Genomic DNA, 20,195 nt, shown 5'->3' with positions numbered 1-20,195 from the left:
ATGTGTGACAATAGCTCAGAACAATAACTGCAAAATGCCATTAGTGTATTTACATTTCAAGCTCCATTTATGCTGATATTTAAGCATATAAACATCCATGATTCTTATATAACAAAAAATTAAGTATACCCAGAAAACATAAAAGCCAGAACAGAGTGCAGCCAGCACTGCATGTGCTACGGACAAGAAACTAGGATAATAATGGTTAATAATACTGTAAGATATACGAAAGCTGATTCCCGCAATGGTACTATTTCATAATACAAGACATTTCAGTTCTAAACTCTGACAGAAATACACCCTGTGCAACATTTCATCATCTTACTTTGAATGAACTCTAACACCATTATGTTTCTATTTTCACAGATAAGCTGAACAAATCAAGGGACGCTGGGTTTTAAATCATCCATACATGCGTTTATTAAACTGTTTCTAAAAGAAACCATGTAAACAAAACATCCTCCCACTATGGCGGGGTTTTGTTTGTTGTTTTGTTTTTTTTTAACTTGGGGCTCATTACAGCTCTTCTGTGTATAATTTATTCTAATACTGTGTGTGATTCACACAGAAATAAGATACAGTCGTGTTATGGGAAAATGACATAAAACTATAGAAATACAAAAATTAGCTTTATCCACAGAACCACCAAATCTACTTTCAATTAGTTTTTTTAATCAGTGATTTTCATCTTACAGTGTTTCTTTCCCCTGGAATAACAAAAACAAATGGGGAGCAGGGAGGGAGGGAACTATGATCTTAAATGGGACTGAATAGGTTCAGAGGGGAAAAAGGTTTACCAGTTCCCCAAAATCCCACAGTGATGCCCCTCAGGAAAAGCACTTTCCTCACCTGGAACTCTGCATTATTTCCACTTAAGCCATGAAACTCTCCTGAATGGTTGGCTGCTCATTCAGATTTCTTTCTAAGATCAATTACAACCTTTAACTACAGTCCATATATATTACAAATAATGTTTTCAAAGATGACGATACAGAAAGAAGGGAGTTTAACTCCATCTCCTCCCTCTAAACATGCCTTATAGTGACAAACCTGCCTGAGACAGCTGGATACATCTCCTCTGGAAAAAGCAGGTACCCAGCCAAGGCTGAGGGTAGCACATCCTTCTGTGGAGCTGAGCACACCTCATCAAGATGAGAACAGATGCTCTGGATGCGGTGAATTAAGTAAGAACAACTGTGCAAGTAGGGCTGATGTTGGGTTTGAGTTTTTACTCCACCGTCAATGCATTTTTCTTAATCCATCTTTTGTTTTCTTCTCACTTAATAAAACAAGGGATTCACTGAGGCCAATTAAATCATGGTTTCATCCTAAAAAACTTGATTATTTATCAGTCCCACTTCTACAGCTTTCATTGCAGCCTGACTTCCACAGCAAGGTATGGTTACATGGCTGTGCTGCCCATAAGGAAGCATGCATACTTTTACTACATTTTTTCTTTAAGTTCAACTTATTTCAAGTAAAATGAGGTTAACAAGCTGAAGGAAGTTCTAACAGGTTTGATGAACACAGGTAGCAGACTGAGAAGAAAAGTACGACTGATCCTTCAATGATTTATGTAACTCATAACCAGTATCAGACACAGGGAAAGAAGTCACGAGTGCCTTGCCTACAGGAGAGGTTTCATGCGTACAATTTAGACACAAGCAAGTCCACAGGAAGCAAGACTTCACTAAATAAGCTGTTCAAAGATCGTTTATATTGCAATACCCACAAGAAAAGTTAGCTTCTTATTTGTTAAAACATTTTTCTTTGCCATTTTCTTTTTTTTTTTTTCCTCAAGTAAAATGTCTTACTCCAATAACTATATATATTTCACTTACTTTTCAGACAGTGAGACATGCCCTCTTAACAATTCTCGGGAGCTTTGGCTTCGTTTCCTCGCGTTTTGTACTTCTGTGTCTGCTTCACTTCCTTTGGAGGGAGGAACATGCACCACAGCATGCATTTCGATGACTTCTGTGCCCCAGGGGCTCACAAGCTTACCCATCTCTTTTACCAGTAAATGCAAACATACCATCTGTTAACAGACAGCTGCAACATTCTTCCAAAAGAACAACCTTTAGAAACATTGTTTACTTGTCTGAACACAAGATATCTCTCCTATCCTTCAAAATAAGTGACTGATTGACAGGTAGGCAAAAACGTTTGCTTTGACAGAATCACGCTGACATCAGTTTTCATGTTCTTCTTTGCTGTCTGAACAGTATCAAGCTGATCAGATTTGTAATTCTTCTGAAGCACATCAAATCAAGCATAAATACCACAGTCCCTTCTGCACCGGACTTGTTGATTTGTTCAATGTAAGTTAGTAACAAAGTCAACTGTGATAATGGCACTGTGATTCTGTTTTCTACATTTCTTCTTTCAGCTCCTGGAATACAAAAATCACCCAGGCTCTTTGAAAAGCTCTGTGCAAACAGATAACCAAGAAGGCATCAAGCAACAGTAACATTCCAGAAAGTACATGAGTTTATAGCCCAGTGCGACTGGAGCCACACACCCCACAAATGGCTTTTCTAAAGCAGCTAAATGTCACAGCTTTTACAGCAGTGAGGAAGAAGCTGGAGGAAGGTCTGCACCTACCTGTGCAAGAAAGATGGCCATAACTGTATGCCTCAGTTACTTCCGCAGTCATACGCAACTTGAGATCACACGGCTGGGAAAAATATTCTGTCCAATTCCCAAAATTAACAGAAAGAATATTCAGCTGATTTATATGCAAGCTGGATAAGGCCCCAGCTAGACTTGAATGGCCAAGATGTTGATGTGGGCTGGGACAAAGTACCTTGCTGTTCTACTGCCAGAACACTGGAGGATTTTAAAGATCTGGCTGAGGACATAAATCCACCAAAGAAAACACTACATTTGGCTTTACCTCAGCTGAAATAAAGCTTTTAAATCAATTCAAATTCTCCACTTCAGCGGTTTAATACATATTTGAATAAAAACTAACATTAAGAAAAACATTTCGAGGATTTTTATATCCAAATCACACGAGCTCTTTCTTTAAATCAACATTCAAGTATTTATAGATTCAAGTAAATAGAGAAATAAATGTTAGCAGACGAACACCTAAGGGTTGTTAAGCATATGCCGTCCTCTCATACTGAGATCTGTTTGCTATGCCTTTTAGATAAATACCTTTACACGAGCTTCCAAAGTGAAATTAGTCACAACTTCTAGCAGGCCATTATGGAAGACCACCATCACAAGAGATAAAAAACACAACATTAAAAACTGGGACTGTAAAACAGTTTATTTGAAAGATTATTACTTTAGCACCATTTTCTCCCAAATATTTCATATTTACCATGCAAACATCACCATTAATTCCACACTCCACTGAAAAAGTTACATCATGCGTGGAAGTCGACATATCAATTCTTAACATATATGTTGTTTTCTCCTTACTGCAATTCCTGGCTTATTTTCTTTTTCTTTTTAGAAAAGTTTGTTTGTCAAAATAGTCTTTATCTCCCAGAAGCATCTGCAGCCAAATGCTGCTCTACCCAAATACTACTCCAGTGCTTCATTTTTATTTTAAGAGAGGAGGCACAAACTCAGAGAAGAGATTTGCAAGTCCCGCAGTTTCAAATTCCTTTTGTAGCTCATCCAACGTTGAATATTCTTTGACTTCAAACATCTGAAACCTACATTGTACAAGAGAAACTCATGAATATGCCTCGGTTTGTCAGAATGTAATTATCGATTCAGTTACTTTTCTATCCACAACAGTATTAAATTATACCTTTTATGCTGTGACTGTACTTTTGTCTCACACAGTACACTAATCATTTTCTCTTTGCATTTCTTTCCGCTTGAGTCCACATCTACCTTAGAAGTTTTCTGAAGAATCAAGTACTCCTAAGTGACAAAAAGAACAAAATATTAAATGTCAGCCAGCATCTTTGAAGTTGAGTGAAACTCAGAAATCTATATGAAACAAAGATCTTTGTCAGAACACAGTAATCACATTTTGAAAGTTCATCCCAAAAAGTGCACGGCTGTTTCAATGCATCAATGAAGCTGAGAGCAGTCTTAAGTAATCTAGAAAGCACAGAGTTTGAAAGATCAGAATGTTCTTCTCCAGTATCACCATAAAGGCCTGTCTAATGCTGCGGGACTAAATAAACACAAGTTCAAAAGTACGGTAGGAGCACCACATGGTGACAAGGAAGAAGACAGCTAGCAATTAGCTACTAGTATCTGTTATTACCTTCTGATCACAAATGTCCTGGCTTTAGGGTTACTTCATGGGGTGTTTCAGAAAAAGAGAAGACAGAATCTAGCACATTGCAGTCAGGAAACACAGGGAATGTAAGAGCAGAATTCCAGTGGGAATCCAATGGAATATGGGCCACAGGCTTCACTGGTTTCTTTCTTACAGAATAACTTATTTTTCTTAAGCATGGAATCAAGTTGTTGGGCCTTCCTATTCTCCTATTGATCATTCTGCTTCCAAAATTGCTAATGTTGGAAAAACACACCAAAAATTTACAGACACAGGTTTCAGTAGTAAATCAATAGAACTAGTCAACATTCATTGTTCCAGCACCTTAATGTTGCTCTTGTCACCCTGAAGAAGAATCAATATTATCTTGCCCATGAACATCAGTCTTCCAGTCAGTTTTAGATCTGAAGCCCATTTTTCCACAGTTCTGATGTATTTTGCCTTCGCTCTCATGTGATCTAAATGCAAGAGGAGCATCCAGATAGCATCCTCTGTACTTGCTCCTTTTGACAAAGTAGTTTTTTCACTGCAAACTGTTGCCGGTTGCTTAATGACATATTTAAGATTCTGTTGTATCCAAAGAACCAGCTCATGCACCATGGGTTCAGAAAGATGCTTCTTTGCTTGTTCAAGTAATTTATCTTTTATGTCCATGCACTGGGCCCTTGTAAGCTGGTCTGAGCTAACAGAAATTTCTGGTAGAGCTGATGGATAATTGACTGGTAGATGAAATAGCAGCTTTAAAAGTATATCTGCATCCAGTACTTCTTTTACGCTGATTTGAATTCTAAATGTGACTCCATCTGCTTCTGAAAAGTACAAAAAGTAAACATTAATAGTTTGCTTGAAGTTGAAAAACATCATTAAGTTTTGCTATCGTCTTTTATCAATTCAACTCCATGTCATTCTGTACTAAAAATGTGGTGTTTTTCTTGGAGCAAAGTGGAGGTGCAGCCGATAACTGTAGCTTCACTTGCAGGGAATCCTAAAATGAAACACTTCCATATCATACTAGAAGGAAAATTATTTAACACATTCCGAAAAGCATTCACACCTTTTGGCTCCTTTATAGTCCAGACAAGTCAGTAACAAAGAACTGTCCTAAAAACTCAAGTCAGCTTCTACAGCTCAATAGCAACAGCAAGGATAAATGAAAATAGAGGGTCAGAGCACTGCCGTAACTGCGCTCCTAGAAAAATCTGTAGGGCTTTTACCATCAATACCAGCACAACCTTGTGTATTTTTGAAGATGTAACCATTGAAAAACAGTTTAACACAGAAAAGAGACAAAGAAAGAAAAAGAAGGTCACAAATTCTCTGTCCCCTACAACTTTCTGAGAAACGACGTAGCTTTTTTGTCAACTTCTCCACATTCGCAACAGTTGGACTGAGACAATCATACGTACACCCACATGTATATCCACAGCTCGTGTTTATACACTTGCATGGGTACTCAAAACATGTTCTCAGTCTACTTCAAAACAGAATTACATCCAACATGAAAAGTATACAACATGGAGAATGAAGGACAAAAGACCAGACTCTCCTGATAAATCTTGTAACTCAAATCAACGAATATGAAAGGACAGTAATTCCTGCAATAAAACCCTTCTTGTTTTACAGAAAAAGCAACACAAAATTTGATCATGTGAAAAGAGGGGACAAAGACCTAACCTCCGCTGCAATCAAAAGAGAGGGTATCAGATAAAAGGTGATCTTCCTCAGATGTTCTCTGCTTCACCCCTTTTGATGCATTCCAAACACTTCACCCCATTTCTCACAGAAATCGCTGCAGTATCAGGCTGATTCACTCTAGGAGGGCAGGAGAAGCCAGATTTGAAAGGCAGATGAGAGCAGAGCTGAGTTTCTGAGGAGCTCTTTTGAAGTGACTTGCCGCCTTCTCCCCCTACCTTATCTTCCTTCACATGACAGTCAGCTGAATTACGTTTGATTAGCATTGCCTGCACTGCTAACCAACCTCAGCGCTCTGTGACTTTATATTTAAACACTATTAAGTGAAAGAAACTTAAAGCGACTTGGACAGACAGATGTATTTGAGGGAGCTTAGCCACAGGTCTGCTGCCAAACTTCCTTCCTGGCTCACGCAAAAAATACTCAAAGGCAGAACAGTCACAAAATAAAACAAGCAAACCCTCCAAACTCAGCAACTGATATATAGCATTACAAGTATAGCTGCCAGGCCCCCAGCCTCTGGATGAACATCGTTGTCACCTGGTGCCTGCCCAACCGCCGCTTCATTTCACACCGTGTTGCTTATATACTTTGAAACACAAAGCCTACAAATGAACTGAAGAAGCAGCCAGGCCAACCTTGCCCCTTCGGCAAAGACCTCCCACTTTCCTGCATGCATCCATACGCCTGCCACATCCTCACACCTCTCCCTGCAATGATGGACTGGTCCCAGTGCAGCCTCACATCCCAAAGCAGAATACTCTGAGCCTGGTCACGTCCATTTTACATCTGCTTCAGGCTTACTTTAAAACAGAGACCTTGTTCAAAACACGTGCTGTGCTGCAGTGTGCAAAGTTTATTTCAGCATCGTGGTGCCCATGTTCTGCACTAGCACTGCAGACTGCCGGCAGAACAAAGAGTGACACTTGTTGTCCTTCGGAATGAGCCTCTGAAGAAATATATCCTTTGTTTGCACACACTACAAGGGCTGAGTTGCCTTCGCAGCGAAATGGTGATTATTTCTGAAACAAAGGTTTGGGTATGACCTGTGTTGGCATTTAATGTGCTAATATGACTAAACTCAATACATTTTAACCTATTTTCACCCACAGCGGCACGCTTATCAGTATATTTAGCTCTAGCATACTTCAGATTTTTTCTTATGTTCCATGTCAGCCAGACAGATATCCCCCTCCTCTCCTGCCCAAAGGCATTTTGTGCAACACATGCAGACTATTTTTACATTCAGAAAATGGCATCTATTAAAGTACGAGCTCAGAATATATAAATATATTTTTATGGCAAACTGGATGAGTAAATGGGAAAAGAACAGATTAACAAGTAAATTATGGATTTCTATCTCTAATGCTAATCTTTCTGAATAGACGTGCAAGGTAAGAATGATATGCCATAATTAGTTTACTTGGATTCATCAACACATTGGTTTGGATAAAAACATATCTTACATTCTGAATAGCTCATTGTCGATCTCTGGGAAGCTGAGGTTGTTAGTACACCCAGAGATCTGCAAAAGCATTTCCTTCCATCCCTCAAAGCCATAAACCCTCAACAGGCTCCTTTTTGATTCTACAGATCTACACCCAAATTACTCTTAACGTATGAGAGACAGCAGGATCGAACAGCCTCACTGGAAGTTACCCCCATGCTCTGTTCTGTCGATGACAGTTGCTATGGTTTGAAGAGATTAAGCAAATATTAGCTAGTAAACACAGCAAAACTTTCCTTCAGACTAACTCAAGGCTTTTGTAACTCCAAAATAAAACTTCACAACATTAAGAAAACTTCCAACGATCATTACTGTGAGGAACCTTTTCCATTCCAGCTGAAAACAATGGAAGTCAACCAGATATTCATGGTCCTGGCATATCATGGGAACAACCTCACAAGGCCACATAGCACTAACACAAATACACCAGCCTGTCTGCACTGAGCATCCACGACACTCCATGATGTTTTCTAAGGAAGGTTTCTAAGCCTTTTACATCCAATGTTGATTAATTTACCAACACTGAACCATTTTGCTGCATGTGAAGCACGGAGATGGAGAGCCAGCCTTGCATACGCCATGGTCAAATGTGCTTACATTTGTTGTACCTGTTAAGCCTACATTCTGCATTTTCAGTTAGTGCCTGAAATAACACCAAACGCGGGGCTGTTCCAACAGACCGATGCTGGCGGGGACCAACGAGGTCAGCTCGCCGAAAGCCCAGCCCAGGCTGCCCAGGGCCGCGGCCAGCGCTCCGGGGAGGAGCCCCCAAGCCAACCTGTGCCGCTGAGCTCCCGGCCCGCGGCACCGCGGAGCGCTGCAGAGCTGCCCGTCCTCCAGCCTACGGCAAACAGCATCAGCCGCCGCAAACGCAGCGCGCACAGCCGCCCGAGCAGCCCGTGCCGCAGCCCGGCCCCGCGCGAGGAGCGGCCCCGCAGCGCCTCCTGTCGTTCCGGGCGGCGAGCAGCGCACCGAGGCGGACAGCAGCGCGCAGCCCCTGCGGCGTCCGGCACTGCCGGGGAAGCGGCAGTTGGGGCCGGGCTGCGGGACGGCGCCGGGCCGAGCGAGAACCGCCCGGGAACCGAGCCGCTCAGAACCGCGGCCGTTTTCACCTGAGACCGCCAGCACCTCGCAGGCGCCCGGCTCGCAGTAGATGGCGGCGAGGGCCGAGAGTTCCTCCAGCGCCTGCTCCGACATGGCCGCGCCCGCCCGCAGCCGGCTTCGCCCGCAGCTGCGCCTGGGGGCGGTGGCACGGCCCGGCCTTGCGCTGCCCCTCGGCTTCAGAGGGAGCGGAAGGCCGTGAGAAGGGCAGAGCGGCACGAGGGCGCAGGGTGCGGATCTGCCCGGCTGCCCCGACGCAGCTGCCGGCTGCAGCGCCCTCAGCTGTCGCGCTGCAACGCCGCCATTTTGCCCGGCAGGGCTGTGCGCTGTGCGGAGCGGTGCGGGCGCGGCGCTGTGTGCGGGGCCTCCTGCTGCGGCACTGCCCGGCGCTTACTGAAAAGGATTCCTACTGTAACTATTTCTAATGCCTCAAGTTCTGCTGAAACACCAAGAAATGGGGTGCTGAGCGGGGAACGAGTGAATAACGTGAGCAGACATAAGACCGGAGCTGTCAGAAGTGCTGCGAGGCAGCAGTCCGTGCAGCTGTTCAGAAGGCTTTGTGGAAATTAGCCTTAGAAGTGCCTCCCTCTATTACTGAGAACTTTCCTGCCCCCGGTCTTTCCCCCTTCTCCTCACCCACTTTGCATATTCCATTTTACATGTTTAAATAAAAAAAGTCGATGTAAATGTCTTCTAAATTGACACTATCACCAGACACTGAGGTCCCTATGAATAAGTTACTGCACTCTGACATTTGGAAGTCATCAAATGAGACAGCGTAATGTCAGCTTGATATTTTTCACACTATGAAAATATCAGCTTCGTGTCAAAGATCTAAATTCCATCTTAATGTAATAAATTTCCTTGTATTCACAGACTGGTGAAAATGCTAAATATTTAAAATTGAAATGAACTTCCACAGTTACGATCTGGCCTTCACATCCCAATATTATTAAACTGGAACTCAAGATCTATATCCCTCCGCCCCCTTTTTTATTAATTTCCTCAAACACTGCAGTGTTTGATGGAAAAACATTAGCTATATTCACTTCTCTAAATGGCTGCTTCCCCATCAACACATGGCAAATAAAGTTCAAAAGCCCCACTTTTAGGAGTTACCCTGTATTAAAACACCCTCGGCACCCTGTCATAAATTGATATACCACTGATGATATCAATATTTTCCACTTTGCCTGACAAGGCAAACAGAACACAACCTTTCATACATCAGAAAAACTAATCTCCCCAGTGTTATTTGCAGAACTAACATCCTTTGCTTTGCACTCACTGTAATTATGACTCCCAATCAATCAGGGGTTATACTGACAACCACCAGCGATTAGATATAGAAGTGTGCATTTAGAGCTGCTTTCCCCTTAAACCAAGTTGTGAATGACACAGAAGGCAGACATTTGGAAAAACAAACAAACAAACAACATTGATCTGGACCATCCATCTACATATTTTTGCCATCATGCAAGTCAACCTGCTGTCCCAGCTACCACAATTATAAGCAGTCCTAAAGTATGCACTCTAGAAGGCATTAAAGGACCACTAAGAGCCTAAAAATCTCTTCAGTTGCCCACTCATGAATCACGGAGCAAACGATAATGAATAACCCATAACCACAGCACAAGTGTGATGGCTAAGCTGCTGCACGGAAAGAGAGAGCTGAAGGAGAGCATCTCTGCAGATCTCATTACGAATCCATCTGATCGGGTCCAATTCACCTGCTTAAGTTTTGCACCAGTTCTTTACCTGGAATAGAGGCTGCTCCCAAGACACAGATACTTTTACACACCCTCCAGGAACTTGCAAAGATTTTATCTAAATACGCTTACACAGGTGAGAAAATTATGTACAAAAGCTTAGAAAGCTATTTGCCTCCATAGATACACGCATACACAGGCATCTTCTAATTCAGAAACATGGCTAATTTGAAGGGCCACCTCCATTATATAGCAGCACTCTAGAGTCCTGTGAAATGCAGCTTTAGAAATTCAAGAATAATAAGAACACTCAAGTGTTTCACATCATCTTTGAATTACCCCACAATGTTTTATGTTGGTTATCAGGACAGAGTAAAAAAAATATATAATAAACACTATCTAATTTGAGAGAAAAAAAACCCTCACATTTTCTTTTGCTTTTCCTTTTAAGTATTTAAGAAGCAAGTTTTTCAAGGATCTGCGGCCTAGTGGTGCTTTTTAAAGGCCCTTCTATTTATCCTCCATGCATCAAACTGCTCCAAGTCGATTCCCTAAGACATTTAATCTTTTGAGAGATGGAAACTCATTTTGAAAGTCTAATAGATCAATTAAATCATTAGCTATCCCTACAGACAGGAGACCAATGGGGTTGTGGTCTTTGGAAAGAAGCAAGAGCAGCAGCATGTCAGAAATACTGCTAAAATGTTACGAAGTTACTACAAAACTGGCAAAATATTGGAAAGCAAAAATCATGTCTGAGTCCGTGATACTTGATACCCCTTGACATTTTGAAAACAAATGTGATGGTTTCTAGTATGTAAGAAGTTATTACCCAAACTGCAATGTCAATACAAAAAACAGCATCTATTCCTTTCCATTTTTTTTTTACATGGGGCCTAAAAGTAATCCCAACACTTTCAATGTATTTATATTACCCTTTGAAAGTCTGGTTCATTCAGAGTCCATTTATAAACACACATTGCAAACATGCAGATGTGTTTTGTGAGGTAGCTCCTGCTAGAAGCAGCACAACCATTCGGAGCAGTAAATAACTCAGCACGTATGCTCAAGGGAACACATCTGAGTTGGGAGGCAGGACCAGTATTCTCTATACAAGTTTCTGTACCAATTGATGTGCGTGAATTAAATAGGTACAACTGTTACATTCATAAAAATTAAGATTCTTTAAGAGCTTGATAGGCTCCTACCTTTTTCTAAAAGAGGCACATAAAAGCAATTCATCATCTAACAGAAACAGAAAAGGATATTTTTCAAAGCGATGCATCCAACACAACCGTAGGTTCTAACTAACATTGCCAAAAGAATCAATACTTACTTGATTCACTGCATATAGATCTTTGCCTTAAGATGACAGACTATGTCCATTTTCAGGGCACTGAAAGATCCTTGGCTGCTCTCAAGCCTTTTGGAGATATAAAAATATTCAAAGACTAAAATATGTCTTTCAATAGTTGTTCACAGAGCACACTGAAGTCCTGAGGGTGAATGCATTATGTAATTGCCGTTACTGTCCCCCTTTACACTAAACTAATGTATCCCTACCACATGACAACTTAAAAACAGTCATCCAGAACACTTACCTTTGGCAGTTAAATATATGTATGTATATATAAACGTACATATATCAGCAATCAACAACAGACACAAATACCTTTTTATAAGGAATACAATCCCTTTCTTCTACACAGAAGAAATTCTAGGGTGTGGATGCAAAATTCTTAAAGAGCTAGGACTGTTGGCATAACACTGAAAAGGAGGAAGAGTTATTTCTATGGGAGAAGGGGGGGGGAAAGAAAGGTGATAAGAGATACATCCCCCTTTCCAAATTGCCTAATACAACACAGTGGTAAAATATCACATGACTGCACGTGTCAAGGAACTACAGGTATCCCAGGACAAGGCTGTGAATTAATACTAGTTACAAGGCATTCATGTCAGCCAGATGCTGAGTACACGATGTAGAAAAGCAGAGAATTAAGCCATCACTTAAGCAGGGACAGCATAGTAGGCCCAGCAGGCATGTTTGGTGTTCCTCAAGATCAGCAGCACAGTGCCAGGCACCCTAACTGCAAGGCAACTGCCTGAAGCAATGCAATGGCAAGAGGCCAGAGGAAATGAATGCAGAACAGTCTCACACTCCAGGAAGATCAGCATTACTCCTGGATACATATATAAGACCTACATACCAAGACCTAATCACAGTTCGACTGCTATGCTAGAGTCCTTTTCCACTGATGACTGCAGTTTCTGAACACAGTATTTTGAAGAACACATTTTCAACTGCAGAGCAGCTGTTTTAAATGCAAGAACCAAATACAACAGGGGAAGGAGAGCTTGGATGTGGTAAAGCAGAACACAGGTGAACTGCAGACAACCTAAAACAGAGAACTGAAGTTTTCCTTAAGCCTCACTGCTTGTAGAATATAAACTTCATTAATTCCTAATGATTGCTAAAAAAAAAAATACCAAAAACTTAAACCTTCCTTTCTGCAGACTGAGGATGAACATATTTGTTGTCTTATATCCTTGTTTGGAAACCTGCAGGTTTGGCTGGCTAACGTTTAAGGTAGTCCTTCCTTTTTGATTATCTCTTCATCTGAGTAGTACATATTCAAAGATCTGCTGTAATGGCCTAAAGAATTTATCTCATTTGGCACATGCAAGAGCTCGTATTAACAATTCTTAGAGCTAGAAATATAATCTTAGAGCTAGAAATATAATCACAAATACCAAAGTTAAGAAAAGTATATTTATTTGATTCTCCTTTTTGTTTGAATGACAAAGCAGCACGGAAAAGAAAACTCTGAATCTAGGAAAAGATGAAACAGAAGACAGCAAACTCACGAAGCAGCATGAAACATCTCCTACCAGATTCAGTAGCAATTACAGTTTTCGTAACACACTTAACGTCAAGTTTCCAAAACTAACAGTGCAGACTTGCCATTTTGAAGCTTCCAAAACGCTCACCCCATTGTGCGTAGATCAAGTTACCAAATGTATACATAAAACTCAAAAAGCCCAGCTCAAAAAGCAGCAACCTTCTGTCTTTTCTGTCAGAACTGAAAGGAGCAGCTCTTTCACTGTCAGATACAGTGCTTCATAGAAAGTCACACACTTCTTGTATCTTGCATATATACTGCCTATTCAGACTGAGGCTTGGGGTTTTTTGCTTTAAACTGTTTTTATTAGTACATGCACACACACACACACACAAATCGCTGAAAAAAAGGGAAAAAGTAATAGGGAAATTGGGAAAAGATAACAGTAGCAGTTATTTCTTAGGATTCTGGACTTCTGGGTAAGTTTTATTCTGACCCTACAGATAGTTGCCTGTGAAGTGGGAGTCATTAGTCTCCATTAGTACCATGGAATATGGAAGCTTCCCTGATTATTTTCCTAAATGAGAAGAGTTACTTTACCAATGTACTGAGGTGTTCTCCCCTTGGGAGAAAGAAAAAAGCTTCTGTTATCAGTGAAAAATAAGCACTTTCAGAAAATTAAGGTACAGCCGGTTGCCAGTTCAAACTTCTAAAGTTACAAGAAGAAACTCTGGCTTGAGAAACTACAATGTGGTATTTGGTTATTCTTTCAGTTCCCGAGTCTTTTGCATGGAGGTCTTACCCTCAGCAGTACTGTATGCTGAAAGGGAGGAGTAACATAATTTCAAGTATGAGGCAACTGAAATTTACCAAGCCATGCAAATTTCAAGTTATTACAGTGGAAGACTTTAAAAAAAGGAACAGAAAGTAGTTTATTTTCCTCATTAAGCACAAACTCACCCTGCATTAACAAGCATCACTCTCAAAAAACATTCAACTCAGCCCTGCTTACTTGCAAAGTGTTGACTGGCACTTTGGATACCCTTTTAGCCAAGTTGTATACACAGCTGTCCCACACCTTGCTATCACTGCTATGAAGGAACCTGTTATAGTCACACACCTCTGTGCAACTGTGATCTGTTTCAAAAAGAATTCAGAAATACTACACTACAGGTGGTGAAACTACAATGTGAAATCCAGATGTGCTGCCGGACACAAGCTTTAAATAAAGTTTCTGTCCTGAATACATGAGAACACACAGTAAAGGCAGAAAAACATACAAGTGCACCAAAAAGAATACAACTTTCTTACGTCAGAAAACAAACTATTTAAATGATTAAATAAATACTCATTAGAGATCAACCTTATCTCTTTTGAGAAATATTGTTTTAAGAGCAACCAAAACACTCATTTCTTGCCTCTAACAACCAGCTGTTCTGTTCAAAGATAAACTGCAAATTAAGGCTTAAGTATACTCTCCACATATTCAACTGAAAGCACTTCTAGAAACACTCACGCTGTAATACTCGCATTTCTTTAACAGAATAGATTTGATTGAAATTTTCTGAGGAAACATATTTGAACATGTAAAGTGCCCATGTAAAAACAAGCTTGTAGTTTTCAATACTTCGTAAAACATGCAATTCGTAACAGTTCATAACTTTCATGCTCTATTATCTGAGTATGCTGATACTGTAACTAAGGGCAACCATTCATGAAACTTCCAGTTTTTGCTATTTAATATAAGTAATACTCAAAACCACAGTCAGAACCAGAAACCTAATGTATTTGGTACAGCACCAAAGGCATGAAAGGAAAGAAGGAAATCTTACACAAGATTTGTAACAAAATAAAAGATTTCCCAGGCCTTAAGAAAATTAAGGTGTTTTTGCTTCTGTACTTTTATTATATAATTTATAGCATCATAAAGCACTGGTATACTTAACAATGCATTTCTTCATCCTTGTCATGCCCCAACAAAGAACAGTGGCGACGAAAATAAAGACAGTTCCACTGAACTTCTATTTCACGTCCTACTGTCCACATATTCTCAAACCTCAGAGGGAAGTGGTTTACTTTTTGATCACACATAACAGGAGTAGTTAAGAAGTCCAACGCCACCAAGCTACCTTCATTCTGTCCCACACAGCCGACAGAGAATCAAACGCAGGACGAACATCCAGGATAGTGAACTGATAGTTCTTATCTACTGCACCACCATCATAGTAATCGATAACGTATCGCACTTCTTTTCCACATCGGTCAACAATCCAGTCATGTCTGTCAAAGGGAAGTTCGTATCTGGAAAGGTAGATAATAGTGCAGAAAAATGTAATGGATAGGTATTATGAACCTGGGAGAGGGAGTGGAAGCAAGATTTATTTATTCAGATTCTGGCATAAGATACCTACTACTACATGCATCTTCTGTTCATTTTAACTTGCAATTCCACTTTCATATCATCTCTAAATTACTTCTACACTGTATCTCCAGACATGCCTCTCTACCCTTCCTTTTGACCAGCAGTCCTATTTGTCCTATTTTCTTGCCAACGTACCCCATCCATGACCGTATTCTGGCTCTTGGTGAATACTCCTTCGCTTTGCCTCCAAACCGCATCAGGGATGGTCCACAGGGACATTCCCTACAAAAACAATTAGAACAGAGATAATAGTTTCTATAGCCACACCCCTTCAACAAGCACTCAATCACCAGTTCAAGCCCTGACCTAACAGTTCCCCTGCACACCACTAAAATAATTGTTTCAGTAATAGAGAAATAGAGTAGCAGAAATAGTAACAGTAAAAAACATACTTACAGCCATCTAAGCCAGTGGGTTTTTTTTAAAGGTTTGAAAAGTGCCCCAGTTTTGATAGCACTTACTGCTGGTATGATAAGTTACCCATACGCTCCACAGTATTGTTCTAACTTACCAACAGAGAAGTTCTCATCCACAAATGTAATGGGTTATAGAAGTGAAAACAATTAAAGAACAGAAAATCATAAAGGAAACCACTCTGTACCAAAGGTCACGGTATTTCAAAGGACCATTTCTAGACACACCATCTTTAACTAGTCTGTGTCTTTTAGGAACAAGGACCAAAAGTGACACCAGTCCCTTCTAAACAAAGTTTATGTCCCTCGCCTTTTTCATAACAAAGACAGAAATAAGGTAATCTTCAACCAGACACAGTAAGATGTTTTTTCCTCCAAATCCACACAATATACCACACCACTTGACGGTTGATCCGTTTTGTCAGTGTAATTATTCAGCTCTAGTCATCCCTTACGAGTAAGCTTCCTGCCTCATTATCAGAATGGGAGATCACAAAAGACCGTAACTTTTGAAATGTATCAACACCAGAATATTTTTATGAAAACTACAAAGTCTGCTTTGAAGCAATTACAAAATCAAGTGCTAAACCAAATGATTTGCTTCTCATTTCATGTGTACATACGTAGCATGAAGAGCTTCCCACTTCAAAATCTCCTTCCAGGCTTGCTCATTATTTTGATTGTGAATCTTAATGATGTTAGTCATGTCTTGACTTGTTATGTCATCATCTTTCCACCTCCACCTAAAAAATAAGACAACTATTACTGTGTAGCTCCTCCATATTCTGACAAGTGTTACTGTGTAACTGCTCCATATTCCTTAATTTACTGGATGAACATCCAACCAAGAGATCTAAGCGTTCCTGCAAAGACAAAATGCAACAATGGAAACTTCTGGCTCATCTGCTTAAGCATCCTGAGAACCACTTCATTTTCTGTGTAAACAGATAGTTATCTAAGTTATCATCACAGAGATCCACAACTTCTGGTTAGCTAAATTAACAGCTTAATTGGATCAGAACGTTATCAGGATGTGCAAACAATGGCACATCCACAGTATTTATAAAAATGCTTACGAAAAATCCCACCTGTGTTCTTAATTCACCAAAGTCCTTTACTCAATTTGCATACACTTTGAAGCACCTTCCATCTCTCTGATCCTGCACTGTGACTGTGCTTCCTTTCCAAGAGGCATAAGACTGAATACAATTGTCAAACAATTTTAATTTTCAAATTGTTAGCAGAATTACAGAGCCAAATGAATGCTCCTGGATTCACAGAGTCAGTTCACAGGATTAGACTGAAGCCTCCTGCATCTGGAGGTAGGTAGTCATACAAAGCCTGCTGGCACCTATGCCAAGTGACTTTAAAGTTAGTAGCAGCTGCCTTGACATTGTCAGCCACCTTGCTGATGATGGGGGAGGACAGTCTTTGAGATCAGCTCACACATAACATTAAAGCTTATTTTTTTAAATAGCAGTGTTTTTTTTTACAAATGAAAGTTAATTGCTTCCTGCTTGAAACTCTTAAATAGCATCTATGAATAATAACTAATGATGCTATTTCAAAAATCTCAGGCTCACACAGACTTCAGCTGGTAATTCAGTGTATTTACCCTTTTCTTAGCATAGCATTCCAAAACATCTGCTCTGAAGGATAGACCCATTTCTTGTCAGAGTGCGCCCTCGGAATGGAAGATTCTTCTCTAACAGTTGACAATGGAAATGGTTGATCTGGAGATGGCAACTGATTAGGAGGAGGCATCTAGAAAACATGAAGAATCACCTGAACAACAGCAGCAAAACCAAACTAGAAAGTGTTAAGTATTTAAGAAAAAAATAAAGCAATAATTAAGCAGCCACTGCCAAGATCAAGAAGTTCAGCCCCCACATTAAATCCACTGAAGTCACCTCTCCTTTTCACAAGAGACTGCTCTGTGTGAGTTTGTCATCTGAAGACCAAAGGACACCTTTTGTCTCAACTTCAACGTTCAAATCTGCACTCTTTGTAATCAGACAAAATGTCCGAAAGACCTGAATGAGAACTTACTATACCACTATTGCACACGGCCTTAAGATGTAACTTAAGAACCACACGTGTAAGTAACAAATAGGAATATATGGCATAAAACACCTAGAAACTGTAAAACCACCTTTCGTCAAAAATGATTCAACTTTGAAGACGACTCTTAAGCCCTATATAAAAATATTTGGGTACACAATCAGAAAAAGCAGTTTTAAAATGGAAAAAAGAACATTAATTGCCAGAGTTCCCACTTTAGACAGTATCAGGATTTACATTTTTGTCACTTCAGCAAGAAATGAGACTGAAGAAAACACCTGAACTAAGTGAAAGTTACCATATTGCTAGGATCTATGTCATCAATCGCTTGAGATGCCCCAGACTTCACGGGACACGCTACATATTCATACGCTCTTTCCTGATGTGCAGGAACATCGTCTGCGTTCTCAGCCCTACGCTCAGAAGTCTTCATGTGCATCGGACAACCTGAAATACAGGAGAAAGCACGATACGTTTTGTTGCAAAATGAAGTCTCTAAAACACAACAGATGGGGAACGATTCAGTGAATGCTAATGTAAATACAAGACGGCTACTTCACTTTTTGTTTGGAGTTTTAGAACACTTTCCAACTTTCATAAATATTTTTGTCTTGCCTGTTTCAGCACCCAACACCTTGCTCAAACCTATGCTTCTCACACAGGCCTTGAACGCTTACGCCCTGCTCCATGCTGGCCACTACCAAGGTGTTCATCACCAAGATTTCTAAAGCAACATGAATCCAACTTGTGTTCATTGTGCCAACAAAGAGCTGACATCATCCTTCTCCAGACACTGTCCTGATCGCACCCTTCTGCTGCCCCTCCCTTATGCACAACCATCTGCACCCAGAGACCAGCCCCAAAGGGGCATGGGCACCAATCTGGCCCCAAAGCCCTGCAGGGCCACTCTGGAGAAAGGCAAGCAGGAGCGGCCCACAGGTTCTGCAGTAGGTACCCTCTCTGGGTCCCTACTGAGGACAGCTTATATCGTGTCATCAACTGCTACCTGCATAACCTTGGGTGGGGGACAGGCTCAAGTTTTTAATGCAGTTGTTTTTCTTTCTTGACAAACACCTTTGAGTTTTCAGAGTAAGGAGCTAACTTCATTAGCTTTCAAGCACAGTTACCTCCCATTTTCTCCCGATGCATGGGGCATTCTGAAGGTGGAGAGGCAGCCTGGTGCTGTTTGGCTGGCTCAGCTGCTGACTGAGCTGTGGCCGCTGGGGAGGATGCAGACAGACCCATGGCTGCTGAAATGGGGCTTCTTAGTTCAGGTTTCTAAAGAAAAGAAAAAAAAGAAGCTACCTATAAAGCAAACCTAAATTCATTATTTATTACAACGAATGCACGCACAAATATACCGCGGCATCACAAAACACGCCCAAAATAAATAACAAAAAACCACCGCGAGCAGTAAACGCAGTGCCTAAAGAAAAACCCACGGCCTCCACAGCGCGTACGGCGAAGGGCGCAGTGAGGACAGGAGGGGCGCTACACTCGGGACCCTTCCCCGGCTCTCAGCGCGGCGCCGGCCGCAACCCCGCAGCCCTCGGGCGATACCGCACGGCAGCACCGCAGGCGGCGCTTCCTGAAAGCCCCGGGCCTCGCCTCTCCAGCCCCGCGCTGGAAGCGTTCCATGACCCGTAACACACACCGTGACCGCACTCACCCGCAGGCAAGGTCAGACCCGCCTTCCTTCGCCAATCCGGGCCGGGCAGGACCGGGCCCGGCGCCACGGCCTGCGACCCACCGCAGCTCCCGCCGCCTCCCGCGTCGAGTCGCTTCGCTTCCCTCCGGCTGCCCTCACCTCAGCCCGGCTCTCCGGCGACCCCGGTGCGGCAGCACGCCTCGCGAGAGCGCCCACCCACCCCGCGCCTGCGCACAGCCGTGGCCGGGCCGCTCTGGTAGGCCCTGCCGGGAGCTGCCGCCGGTAGGAAGCGGCCTGCCCGGCACAGCGCCACGCTGCGGGCGGAGCCCCGCAGCGCTGCCAGGGAACCCGGGGCGGGCGCAGCCTGCGCCGGTGAGGGCTGCTGGCATCCAGCTGTAGGACACAAGTGTGTAAGAGCCCAGTCGTTGTTTTAAGCACCCGAATTAAAAAAATCAGTGCTTTTAAGGAGACGTTCACGTACCACCTCTCAATACAGGATCTTCCCGTGTCCAGCACGGAGTTTCTGCAGCAAATAATTTTCCTCAGAGTA

The 20,195-nt window shown here is 41.8% G+C and overlaps 2 protein-coding genes across 3 annotated transcripts; both read right to left on the bottom strand.

The window, feature by feature from the left end:
• Positions 1-3,254: 3,254 nt before the first annotated feature.
• Positions 3,255-8,845, bottom strand: RWDD3 (RWD domain containing 3). 2 transcript variants are annotated; one of them, XM_072343262.1, is made up of 4 exons: positions 8,564-8,845; positions 4,577-5,061; positions 3,770-3,885; positions 3,255-3,671 (listed from the first exon to the last, which is right to left on the bottom strand). In XM_072343262.1, the coding sequence occupies exons 1-4, from the start codon at positions 8,646-8,648 to the stop codon at positions 3,557-3,559; spliced, it is 801 nt and encodes a 266-aa protein (XP_072199363.1). In that variant the 5' UTR covers positions 8,649-8,845; the 3' UTR covers positions 3,255-3,556. The 2 variants fall into 2 exon arrangements, with proteins under 2 accessions (XP_072199363.1, XP_072199362.1); XM_072343261.1 differs by having other exon boundaries at positions 4,577-5,058; positions 8,564-8,781.
• Positions 8,846-13,019: 4,174 nt separating this feature from the next.
• Positions 13,020-19,866, bottom strand: HCCS (holocytochrome c synthase). The gene is made up of 7 exons (XM_072343260.1): positions 19,667-19,866; positions 19,125-19,275; positions 18,296-18,444; positions 17,552-17,700; positions 16,560-16,679; positions 15,659-15,745; positions 13,020-15,402 (listed from the first exon to the last, which is right to left on the bottom strand). Exons 2-7 carry the CDS (start codon positions 19,240-19,242, stop codon positions 15,204-15,206), a joined length of 822 nt encoding a protein of 273 aa, XP_072199361.1. The 5' UTR covers positions 19,243-19,275; positions 19,667-19,866; the 3' UTR covers positions 13,020-15,203.
• Between the last annotated feature and the right edge of the window lie 329 nt (positions 19,867-20,195).

The sequence above is a fragment of the Excalfactoria chinensis genome, chromosome 8 (genome assembly GCF_039878825.1).
Source record: "Excalfactoria chinensis isolate bCotChi1 chromosome 8, bCotChi1.hap2, whole genome shotgun sequence".
In the NCBI taxonomy this organism is placed as follows: domain Eukaryota; kingdom Metazoa; phylum Chordata; class Aves; order Galliformes; family Phasianidae; genus Excalfactoria; species Excalfactoria chinensis.
Note: the sequence above shows the minus strand (reverse complement) of the source record. Positions and strands in the feature narration are given on the sequence as shown.

What these genes read in the sequence shown, in the direction of transcription:
- HCCS (XM_072343260.1), bottom strand. Translation starts at nt 19,242, where the DNA reads ATGGGTCTGTCTGCATCCTCCCCAGCGGCCACAGCTCAGTCAGCAGCT. An exon ending in GCATCGGGAGAAAATGGGAG is followed by an intron (nt 18,445 to 19,124) that starts GTAACTGTGCTT and finishes CCTGTATTTCAG; the next exon opens with GTTGTCCGATGCACATGAAG. An exon ending in AATGCTATGCTAAGAAAAGG is followed by an intron (nt 16,680 to 17,551) that starts GTAAATACACTG and finishes CTTATTTTTTAG; the next exon opens with GTGGAGGTGGAAAGATGATG.
- RWDD3 (XM_072343262.1), bottom strand. Translation starts at nt 8,648, where the DNA reads ATGTCGGAGCAGGCGCTGGAGGAACTCTCGGCCCTCGCCGCCATCTAC. An exon ending in CGAGGTGCTGGCGGTCTCAG is followed by an intron (nt 5,062 to 8,563) that starts GTGAAAACGGCC and finishes TGTACTTTTCAG; the next exon opens with AAGCAGATGGAGTCACATTT. An exon ending in GTACAGTCACAGCATAAAAG is followed by an intron (nt 3,672 to 3,769) that starts GTATAATTTAAT and finishes TGTACAATGTAG; the next exon opens with GTTTCAGATGTTTGAAGTCA.